Genomic DNA, 12,055 nt, shown 5'->3' with positions numbered 1-12,055 from the left:
CTGACAAAAAAAAATTAAATTTTTTTTCCAACAATATTGAAATTCATAGCGATTTTATTTTCTTCACAATTTTGTATTTTGGATATGAGTTTAGTACGTGTGATATGAAGTTTGTGACGGTTGAGGTAACTTAAGCCAAACATTATTAAAACATTACGGGAACTCAATAAAAAATGAAAATTATGTCAACATTTTTCTGTAAATGAAGGGATGAAGAGGGTAGTTTATTTATTTTTGAAATCGCAGGAAAGTCGAAAAAAAAAATGTTTGCGATGGACCACTAAATATCTGAATTTTCCTCTTCCCATTCTCATGTTTTGTTGCTTTTGTTTGTCACTTATCTTAAAAAACACTGTTGTTGTTGGTCGCTTTTTTCTTGAAAACTTTAAAACTCATTTCCTTAAAAAAAAACTACTTACGCAAAAATGTATAGAAGGAACAATTCCCGCGAGTTATAAGAAATTCATAAATGAAAAATTTGTGATATTCACGAGTTTTTAACACCCACTGATATCTAATTGACAGAACTCAACAAAAAGAATCCACCATATCAGAAATAATCTTAATCCAATTAACAGCTTAGAATCATCATAAAATATTCATTGTGTAAGGAAAAAAAAATCCGTCTACCAATCGCGCCAATCCAATGCAAACAGACACCGTCATCATCATTCGAATGGTTCGTTGAGTTTGGCCACACACAGAAGTTGATAATCTTCTTCCGATGATACCGGAAGTGTACGATGTGGCATGGCATGGTGGGTGGTCCTGCGCCCATTCTCGCTGGATCCCCCATTCGATGTCGGATAACGTGATTTGAATGTGTTTAACTTTGCCATCACCGGCACTTTGGTTTTGATGGGAGAAAAATGTTCCTCCCATGGGAGCCTGCCGTCGATATCATGTTAAAGCCCCTCGCTGGGGAAACGGGCCAAGAATGGATGGGAAGTCTTTGGCAACACCGTTTGCAAAATAATGGAGCAGCTTCCAGAGCTTCGATTGGTTTGAACAGCAGCAGCTGAGCAGCAAAAAAGTAGAAGGAAAAAATCAAACGCAGCCCAAAACGCTTTCCTCGCACATCGGTGGCCCAGGAATAGGAGCAAATATTTATGTTGGATGAAAGTTTCACTTTGATTCAGTGTGAATTGGTCATAATGGAGATTTGATGGGGAATCGAAAATTTTCTCCCGACCCAATATTTGTCTTCTGACCGAGTCGTTCAATATTTCTACTGCGGAAGAGCTTGGTGTCTTGAGACAAAGCATCAGGTTGAAGCCCATGGCTTTAAGTTGCGCAATGAAATGGACGTAGTTCAGAAGAAGTGAAAATTTTGAAAAAAAATACTGTGAGGATTGATCAATCGAGAATAAAAATTTAAGATAATTTTTCCACCTCTAAGTGTTTGAAACGTTTCATGAACCTCAAAAAGTAGAATGCCATTTATTTATTTTACAATTGGCAATTTAATCCCTGCCGAGTTAAGATGGTGGACTTGCATTGGATTGAGTGAGGTGCTGATAAATTCCACCTTACTTTTAACAGTTCTTGAGAGTTTTTATCGTATATTGCTCTTTACTCACTCACTTAAAAAGCCAAAAAATATAAATATGTAGATATTGATTTTATCCTCAATTTTTCTGTCGGATATTTCCAAAGATCAATGACTTTAAAATTTAAAAAAAAAATATAAAAAAATGATGAAACAAAAACTCAGTTTGAAACATCTAAAAAGCGTACCTATATTTCAACCTTTGTATGGGATTTGAGAGCCCTACTTCTTGTTTTTAGAGCATTCGTAAAATATTTTTAAATAATAAAGAGTTTGTAAAATTTTGCACTGATTTAATTGTAAACTTAGGTACCATTTTTTACAGAGTTACTCGAGTTTTTCATGGTGTTGGCGTTTGATGAATTTCGGTATTTTCGCGATAAAATTTTCTTTTTCTAGGTTCAGCCTTTAAACCGTATCGGTAGTGAAAATATTAGACCACAAATCGAGAAAATGCAATAAGACATTCCTCAGTTAACAAAAATGAGCCAGAAAAAATATGTTATAATAATTTTTCCAGTTGGTCTCTTCATTTCTTGTGAAGCCGTAAATACAATTTTTTAACCCACTGTAACTCAAATTTTTATTTATTTTTGTCATATGTAATGTAGGTCATCAGGAATACCTTATTTATATAAAAAACAACGTTAAAAAATTGCACACAAGAATGTCATCTCGAGTCAAATTCGGTAAAAGTTTCATCGTCCTTCAAAAGCCACAGCTTTTTTCGCACAGTTTGTTTTTTCAGATAGAGCTCGTATAAACAAAGTGATGTTTTATATAAAAGAGTTATTATTCCAAATATATATTTGAAGGGCGAAGAGTTTATAATATTATTCTAATTCGATTTATTTTTTTAAATTTTTATTATTTGCTGTACTGCGATGCCTATGACCATTTTTTTGGATCTTCTTATGTTCCGGTTTCCTGGGTTCTTTTCCCTTCCAAATTTCGGTGGATCTTCAAGAAAATCAATTCAGTTGTAATTTTTTTACATATGCTTCTAAAACTTTTTTTTTCTAGCAAGCTTCATAAAAATAATCATGTTAGGTTTTTTGGAAGCCTTAAATACGATTTAAAACCTTTCGATTACTTTGACGAAAATGTTTTTTAAATTTTTTTTTTATTTTTGATGAAAAAATTTTAGATTTTGACCAAATTTGACCGGAGATTGACCGGGGTTTTAGTGTCAATTTCAAAATCAAGTACCCAGATTTTGCCAGGCTTTCATATAAAATTGCTCGGGTTTTCCTGTCAGAACAAATGTTGAAAAAATTCTGGCAACCTACCCTAGAACCCAATTTTTTTCACTGAAAAATTCACAGAAGCTTAGTTATATGATTACAATCTACTTTTTTTCTTCAATAAATTAATAGATGGGAAAAATTAATCGACAATTTCTTCAAAAATTGTATAGTACAGAGGGTCTAAGGAACTTGACTTTCAGTACATACTTTTTCAGGTTTAGACTCTGTTTTCCCTAATTTTGAAACATTTTTCAACTGACTCAAAGTTATATTTTTGTATAAATTTTGTTAGAACAGTTCCACAAGTAGCTATTTAAACTTGTATGAAAAGTAAACATTTAATATTGTAAATATTTTTCGAACTGTTGTCGTTGTTTCCCTACCCCGCTTGAAGAAGGAGTTTACGTTTCATCTCTCCTACTTAACGTAGGATTTTTTAAAAATCAATACAGAATGGTGATAGCTCTTCAACCTAACAATCAATCATTTTTTAGATTGAAAAACACATGACTCAAGGATTTCTGAGGCTACCAAATAGAGGATTTTTCTAAATAGGTCCATTTCCAGTTTTCTCTTCTTTTAATGCTTCTCTTCTAAACAGTTTTCATTAGTATGGATTGATTGGAGAACATATTTTGCAACATTTTGCGCATAAAGTAAGTTAAAGTTATAGACCCCGTCTATTTAAAGGCAGGGTTGTGCACATGAGGGTTAAATACCGAATTCTTTGCATCCTTTGAAATTTTGAACCAATTAAGGACAAATGACATTTTTGCACATCTTTTGTGCAGAATTTATTCACCCAAAGATAGGTTAACTTCAGTTTTGATAGCTTAAATTAAACTTTTTTAACATTACATATAACACGTGTATTGCTTTAAGCAGGGTTTCATTAACAATTCAACATATTTTCTCAATTTTAGCTTGTATACTCAATAACATTTCATATTCCGTGTCTAATTCCTATCGTGAACAATACATATTAAAAGGAAAATTTAAGATTGCTTCACTATATTCGCTGAATCGTTGACAATTTATATTGGAAGCACTAAAATTTAAATCAAATAATTTTCATTGGTCCGGTTGAAATTTTTTACACACGTTTGCAAGAAAACAAAATTTATTATTTTTATTCATTTTTTCCACAAAATGAAAATTTATCATCAAAAATATTGCCATTGATATATTAAATTACCTGCATTGTTTTAAAATCGAAAATATTTCATAAGAGCTCAATTTAAGATGAACTGATTTCATAATAGACATGCAAAAAATAAAAATTCAAAATAAATTAATTAACAAACTTAAAGGTAAAATAAGATTCGGTATTTGGTTCGGATGCCGCGCATATCGCATTTAACGAAACTTTTTCATGTAGGTGCTAAATCAAACATCTATACATTGTTGTGTAATTTTTTTTTAAATTAAAATATTCAAGAATACAGCGAATTTTGTGATCAAATCTCAAATGGGCAGTGCGAGGATTCGCAAAAAAAAAAAAAATGGCTTGCAGTACGTTAAAGTGATGGTAGAATTTCGTTTGATTTAATCTCATGCCCTTTGGTTGAATTTTATGGAACCAAATGATTGATTTTTATTAATAATGCCAAACGATTTTTCATATTTAAAACTATATTTGGTGATTTTTTTTTTTAAGATTTTAAGAATTTTATATAATTTTCTTTAACATTCAAAAGTAGAATACATTTTTTTTTGAAAAATGTATATAAAATGCCCATCCACAAAAACTTAAAAACGTGTTTTCCCGAAATTAGTTTTAATGCACTTATACTAGGGTTGCCATCAGTCCTAAAAAAGCAGGACATTTCCTGTTTTTTTAGAAAATGTTCTAATGTCCCGCTTTTTAGTCGAAATGTCCTGCTTTTTTTCAACAAAGTTTTCCTGATATATTTTGGTTAAATACCTTTATCCAAACTTCAAAATAATACTATTAAATTTTAAGATGCAAGTCACATTGAAGCATTTTGACGGAGATTGTCAGATTGCCCGGTTTTTTCCAACCTTGTCCGGATATTTGATATCTAATTTAGGAAAAGTATGGTCAGGCCCGGTTTCCTGGTGAACAAGTTTCGGCCCGGGTTTATTCACTTTATTTGCAAAACCTAGCAAAAATAAAATTTTAAATTGAGTGATAAGAGTTTTCTACCTTGGCGTCTAAAAACGATTTTTTCGAGCAAGTTCAAGCTAAATAATCATGAACGGTTTTTTGAAAGCCTAAAATACGATTCAAAATATCTCCTGATGAGTTTTGGTGGAGAAAAGAATATTTAAATAGATTTTCTTAATTTTTATTATTTATTTATTTTAAACGTTTCCCGTCTCATGACATAACTGAATGAAATTTATTACTTAAATTCAAATCGTATTTGTAATATTGTTTTTTATTAAATAGTTCTATCATTTTTAACAAATTTGTCTAGATTTTGGGATGTAAATTTAGAAATCAAATGCCCGGATATCTTTTGGATTTTTGTTAAAATTGCCCGTATTTGCCCGGTCCGGGAAAAAATCTGGCAACCATAGCTTAGAATGTGTCGTCCTTACACACATTTTTGATCAAATTTTGTCAATATCCATGAACGGTTTACCTGAAGCCTGAATGCGATTTTAAATCATTCATTACCCAATTCATTTTTTTTGAGTTATTCTTGGATTTTTACCAAGTTTGCCCGAGTGTTCACCGTATTTTGGGTTGCATTTTCTTAAACGTGAATGCATGGATTCTGCCGGATTTGAAGATAAAATAGCACGGAATTTCCCGGCCCGGATACGAGCAGGGAAAAATATAATACATTTTTAACTGCATTCTTCAAGAATGAAAATATGTTTTAATCATCGAACTCATGGCAGATTTCAATCCATCAAACTTTATGGGCCAAGGTATTGCTTTTCAAGTTGTATGTAAAACTGAATGTTATTTTAAAATTTTCGTTTGTTTTTATATTTTTCAAGTTTTTATTTTTTGCCAATCTCTATATTGATATTTGATAGGCAACTTTATTTATGTTGTTTATCTATTTTCAAAACTGATGAAAATTGACAGTTCAGTTTCAAAAGCATTTTCTTCATTCATTAGAATTAGTTTGACATAAATAAATAAGTATATTGATTATCCCTTTATAAAGCACCATAGCCTTTGAAAAAGGTAAGGTCGAGAAGCTCCTCGATGGCAACTGGCTATTTTTTATGCATGCCAAAATTTGAAGCTTTTCAGTAAACTAAAAAATATTACCAAACAGATTTTATTTTTAGAAGTGCTCGTGGAAGACTGCTAAAATAATGACCCACTCTGTTTTGCACTGAAATGAATTAATTTAATAAGAACGAATTAAGTTTTTAATTTTGAGATGTTCTCAATCCTAAAACTAAACTTATATTTAAAACTTTTGTAGTATAACAAATAATGCTATTCATGCTAACAAATATAATGAAAAATGAATGCTTTACCAAACTGTTGGTTTTATATTGACCTTTCAACATCAAATATGATGAAAATTCAACTTTTAAGATTATTTAAATCAGAAAATCGCTTGTAATGCGGATCATTCCCATCAATGATTAACTTTTTTCCATTTCAATCAAAGTTATTTTTTTTATCCAATGATCCAGTTGGCGAAAGAACATTGAAAAACTTCAACTTTAGTCGATGTTTACTCTTGGGTTTAAAACCTTAGACGTTGACTCGGAAAGCAGGTATTCTACCAATTGAGCTATGCCTCAATTGAAGTTTTATAAAATTTTAAATTGAGGTAGATATAAAAGCCCATAATATCTACCAAAAACAAACAAACATATTTATCATGACTATTTCTAGAACATTTCAACATGTAATGCTTTTTCCCGAAAATTTCCCGCTTTTTTCAAAACCATCTGGCAAGCCTAACTTAAACCCCTTTGACTCCAAGCTTCTCATTTGCAAATTTCGATCCTATCTTAAAATTTACACCTTTTATGACCTTTTTGCTGCTTTATTTAACAACAAAAGATTTTTTTTTCATCTCCAATTTATTTTGAATGGCCCTTTGGTAAAGGAAAATTTCTGAAACTACCTGAAATTTGAAACTTATCCGCAAAAATCCGGGCCACTTACCCATTTTCGATTCCGAGGGACAGGAAATCGTCCCCCTCCAGGGCGCTGTGCCGCCCGGTCCACAGAATCAACCCGCTGGTCGAGTGCGTCTTGAACCTCAGATTCAGATCGATCTCGTAGCTGATGACCCTCCGCATCGTTTCCGCATCGCTGTAATGGAAGAAGCTCTCGGTTCCGGTGAAACAGGCCCCCTGATAGCGGCGCGGATATTTGTTCTTCTGATATTTGAGCGGCTTGAGGGGCAGGGGTATTCCGTCGCCGTGGTTTTGGTTCAGTTTGGATTGTTTAAAACGCTGCTGCTGTTGGCTCCCGGTGACCAATGGTTTACTACTTTCCTGGGCGGTGTTGTGAGTTGTTAGTTTAAGGGGGTCAGAGCTCGAGTTGGGATTTTTATCACGCCGTGGATTATGTTGCATTCCATCAACGTCGGACGTGCTGTGAGTGCTATCTTTTCTCGCTACGTCGTCATCGTTGTCGTCGTCGTCGTCGTCATTATCCTCATCGTCAACACCATCATCATTGTCTTCTACCCGAATAGGATCCAAGGGTTGATTCTGAGTATCACCACCTAAGGGAGCCCCTTGATGTCTCGCCTCCTCCTCATCCAAGCTCCACAGGCTATCCGAGTCGCTCTGCTGTTGCTCCCCTACTCCTCCATAATCGCCATCGAAGTCGTTTTTATTTTTCATTATTCTGTTCATCTCTTCGATTAATATTTCATCAATGTCGGGATCCCGTTCCGGTTGGTGCTTTTCATGACCTTTCCCCCGCCGGGTTTGGTGCGTCGTCCACTGTCCACTTTTTGCCCTATTCAATAGATCTGGACGGTACGGTATCCGGTCTCCGTTGCGATCATAATCTTTATTATTTCCGTTTTGGTTTGAGTTACTGCTGCCGCTGCTGCTGTCATTTTCAGGTTCCTCTCGGAAGCCATCCGTCTCCTCGCCACCAACATTTTTATCTTCATCAACGTTTGCGGTGTAAAATTTTCGAATTTTATCCTTGTGCTGTTTTTTATCGCTGTCACTAGCTTTATGGGACATTCGCTTTTTGTCTATCGAGGTCGTTTTTACTGGTTTGATATATTTTGCAGCCTTCGTTTTACCCTTTTTAAACCATGAATCTTTATCGAAATCCTCGTCAATGCCACTATCGTCATCATTATCATAATCGTTATCATCATATTCCGGTCGTTTGACATTCTCATTCAAAGTTTTCCTATCTTTGCTAGCCATGCGACCATAATCATCATCATCATCATCATCATCATCATCGTTCCCACTGGGCTGCTGCGTGCTAACGTCCAACTGCATCTTCTCACCTTTTGCTTTGCTCATGATTTTTTCATTACCCACTACTGCATCCTTGCCCACCTCATCCTCCTCTTCATCATAATAGTAGTAGTACTCATCATCACTAGCCACCACATCCGTTAGTATCTTTTCCGTGACTCCGTCAACTTCCGTCGTCGCCTCAATTCCACTCTCATCATCGTCGTCCTCCCCTTCCAGCAATTCTCCCCTCCGTAACTGTTCCTTCAACAATTCCTCCTGCTGCAACTCGACCTGGTGCTGCTTCAAAAGTCGCTGCCGCTGTTCGATCACGTCCGATGGGAGTTCTTCTGCCTGGTTGCACTGTCGGTTCTGCGGATGGCACTGGCACTCGTAGCTGTCCAGTACCGGGACACATTTCGCCAGAGGACCACACGGACGGGCCACGCAAGCGTGCGGGCAGTTTTCCACATTGGAACCGCCGAGTGCCTCGGAGATGATGCTGATGGTGCGGTCGTTGATGTCCACCTGGGCAGAGAAAAGAACAGAAAAAATGGCAAAACATCTATTAGATACTAAGCTGCAGCAAGAGTTGTGATTATTGTTTTGTAATTTTAGATATATTTTTATCTTTTTAACCCCGGGTTCGGGATAAAAAGTTAGGCAGTTTTGAAATCCTTAATATCCAGTTAATTTATTAGTTCCTCCTGGGTAACAGTAAAAAAAACTCGTGAGGGCGATTCGATAGGCTTTCCAACGTTTTCAAGATTGCTATGAGTAAGAGTTCAAATAATCTCGAAGTTTTCGACCAGGCACAAAATATTCATCAGAGTTGTTACCTAAGAAAACCTTTCCTACTTTTATGTATAGGTGCGCAAGTATGACCATTGGGGTTATAAAGTTTATCAAAACGTTACAAAAAATGATAGGCAATGGTAACGACCTGACATACTTTAACACAAAAAAACAAGAAAATACTCTATAGACAAAATAAATAGCACTTGCTTTTTTTCTAGACTTTGGAGGGGCATTCGATGCCGCATTTCACACTGTTTCTCACAGTGCTCAAAACTGGTGACATGCTTGTGTGAATGTGAAATTATTTTCAATCACAGTATACATTTAACTTTGAACCAAAAATCTTCCGTTTATGCTCAAAGCAATCTCTGACTGACAGTCGAACAAAAGTCCCTTCATTTTAAAATTCGTGACTGTGATCTTCCTACAAATATCAGTCATGAAAATGCTGAAGTCAGTGAAGTTAGATATTTGGAAGGAGTTCAATGTTTTTGTAAGCGTTGGCTGCAATAAAATCGCTTCGATGTTCTTACTTTTATTAGGAACGAAAGTTCTTCAGTTTCTTAATAAAAACAGTCAAATAAAACTGACTTTAAATTCCGGAATAAAAGTTTAAGTAGTAGCTAATATTGTGCAATTCTGTTAAAATTATTATGAAAATGTCTGAGGGTTTGATAAGGATAAGGACATTCCAGGTGATTCCAGCACCTAATTATAAAATTTAAAAATAACAATTAAAGAATTTTCTGGTGTTTTAATGTTCTTTTCCTAATTCTTGTTAGCTAGGCTCTATTTAAAAATTTCCGTTAGAAACTAAACATTTGAATTCTATTCACATTTCTGAAACTGTCATGACTTTGTAAAATGAATGACTGCGAAGCGAATGATTGAATAAAACAAATATTTTCACAATCATCATGTAGTTAGTCTAGGCCAACCTGATATTTTTTGCTGTCTGTATAAATAGATGAGGATGAAAGTTTTTGTTGTGTCATTCAGTTTATTTTGTGGTAAATGAATTTGACTTTTTTGAGCCCTGGTTTCTCAACCGAAACAGTTGAGAAAAGACGAGGGTGCTAAAAGCAAATAATGACTGGAAAAGTGCCATGCTAATAAATAGGACCATTGATGCAAGCTTGGAAGAACTTAAACAAAAATGATGTCTCCACGGTGACCTCCTAGACTATAAATGTACCGAATAGTGGTATTCGGCAAACGGCCGAATACCGAATACTGACCTTACAACTATTCGGTGGAACTAATATTCGACCGAATATTCGGTCGAGTTTTTAAGAAAAAAACAATAGCAATTATTTCAAATTACAGACCCCGTTCGTATTTGGCAACATTCGATTTTGGCAACATTCGATTTTGGCACATGTGCCTAAATCGAAAAGATTTTTGGAATGACATTGCCTTATGGTTTTCGTTATAACAGGATAAATATAATTTAGACAAAAACCATAAATACGTTTTTGCGTTCTTAAATGGTGATAGAATACAACAACAAAATAAAAAAAACAACAAAATTTAATTACAAAAAAATTACAAAAATAATGAAAATTTCATGTAACCAAAAAACAAATACGAACAACACATTTAAAATGACGAAAATAACTAAAAATTATGAAGAATGGCAATAATAGCAAAAATGACAAAAATAAACAAATATTAAAAACAAAACAAAAAAGTGCTAAATGCATCATGAACTTTATATTAAAAATACAAAATTATTGGAAATGGTGTAAAAATATCGTTAATGATTTCAATAACGGTTTTTTTAAGTATTAGGTGAAAAAATAATCCTCAAACCTTTCGATTTTGGCAACATAAAATGTTCGGGTGTGTTGCCAAAAACGAATGGGGTCTGTACTTCTACTTCGTCCATTTAAATGCCTCTCATGTTTTAGAGTCAATTATTTTCAACTAGATGTGTACATATGTTATGCATAAGATCGTCTTCAAGAATGGGTGGGTCTATCGTCTATCCAAGTTTCAAGAGTTCAAAACAGGTGTTGAAATTGCTTATTTGATATCTAATTAGATGATGGTTTGACCGGATATCTTCAAAATAAAAGGTCAAAAGAACAACCACACTCAACCATAAATTACAATTCGCACGGGTAATTCTGGGAGATTTTTTTAAATGTGGAAAAAGTATAAGGCAAATTTGGACAATATCTAGGCATTGTTCCAAAACAAACAAGAGGAATGTGATTGAATTTTTTTCAATTTAAATTTATGATGGAATCAACAGCGTTCTAATCGTATCTAGGGATTAAAAAAAATATGTTCATTTTTCTTTTAGGGGGAATTTGTCTACTACCAGACACATAACGTTTTTACCAATAACTTCAAAAATATATTTTGGTAAATAATGATTACTCCACTGATTTAAAGACTATCAATATTCTGATCACAAAACTATATTAGAACCATATTAATTTACATTTTCCAACATATTAATGTGAAAAGAAAAATTATTTTATGTTTGTTTTCACTAATTTTCAAAAGTGTTGTCTATGACCGGACACTACGAATTACTTCGCCAAAGTTGTCACCAATGACAATAAAATGAAGTATAATAAACACTTACACAGATCTTGTGATTACAGGTTTTTGAATAGTGAATATTCTATGAAGCTTTTAATAAAAGGTTTTTTGACAGACCAGAATGAAACATTAGTTTCGAAAAAACTAGAGAAAAATGGTTCAAGATAGGGCAGAAAAATTTAATGTTTTCAGAGGACTAAATATTTTCGTTTTAGAATTCTGGTCATCTGCTAACGATTTGAGGGTACAATAGAGATGTTAAAAAGAAACTTTCAAGTTGAAATCATTTTCAATTTTGAATATTTTCTTGACCTCATGTACAACAATATGTTGTTCGGTCATAGACAAACCGTATTTTTTTCTAAATTTTTCGTTTGAACTTCCGTTTTGTTATCTTGTTATCCAAACAAGGCCTGCGAACGGGTGGGGGGAGGTTAAGTAGTTTAAAGGCAGAAACACAATACAGCGTCGGTCGTCGCGTCACGTCAGCGGTCAACGCTGTCGATAAGTACTAAAACGCGGACGC

General features: G+C 34.0%; 1 protein-coding gene across 2 annotated transcripts in view; it reads right to left on the bottom strand.

The window, feature by feature from the left end:
* The window catches only part of LOC129757038 (pikachurin), an 865,561-nt gene that overhangs the window by 40,359 nt on the left and 813,147 nt on the right, over positions 1–12,055 (bottom strand). For both annotated transcript variants that reach the window (XM_055754138.1, XM_055754139.1), the window contains one exon: positions 6,908–8,706. In XM_055754138.1, coding sequence (XP_055610113.1) covers positions 6,908–8,706 — 1,799 coding nt within the window. The remainder of the gene's footprint in view (positions 1–6,907; positions 8,707–12,055) is intronic.

This window comes from Uranotaenia lowii, chromosome 3 (genome assembly GCF_029784155.1).
Source record: "Uranotaenia lowii strain MFRU-FL chromosome 3, ASM2978415v1, whole genome shotgun sequence".
Taxonomy (NCBI): domain Eukaryota; kingdom Metazoa; phylum Arthropoda; class Insecta; order Diptera; family Culicidae; genus Uranotaenia; species Uranotaenia lowii.
The sequence above is the reverse complement of the archived record's forward strand: the minus strand, read 5'-3'. Positions and strand labels throughout refer to the sequence as shown.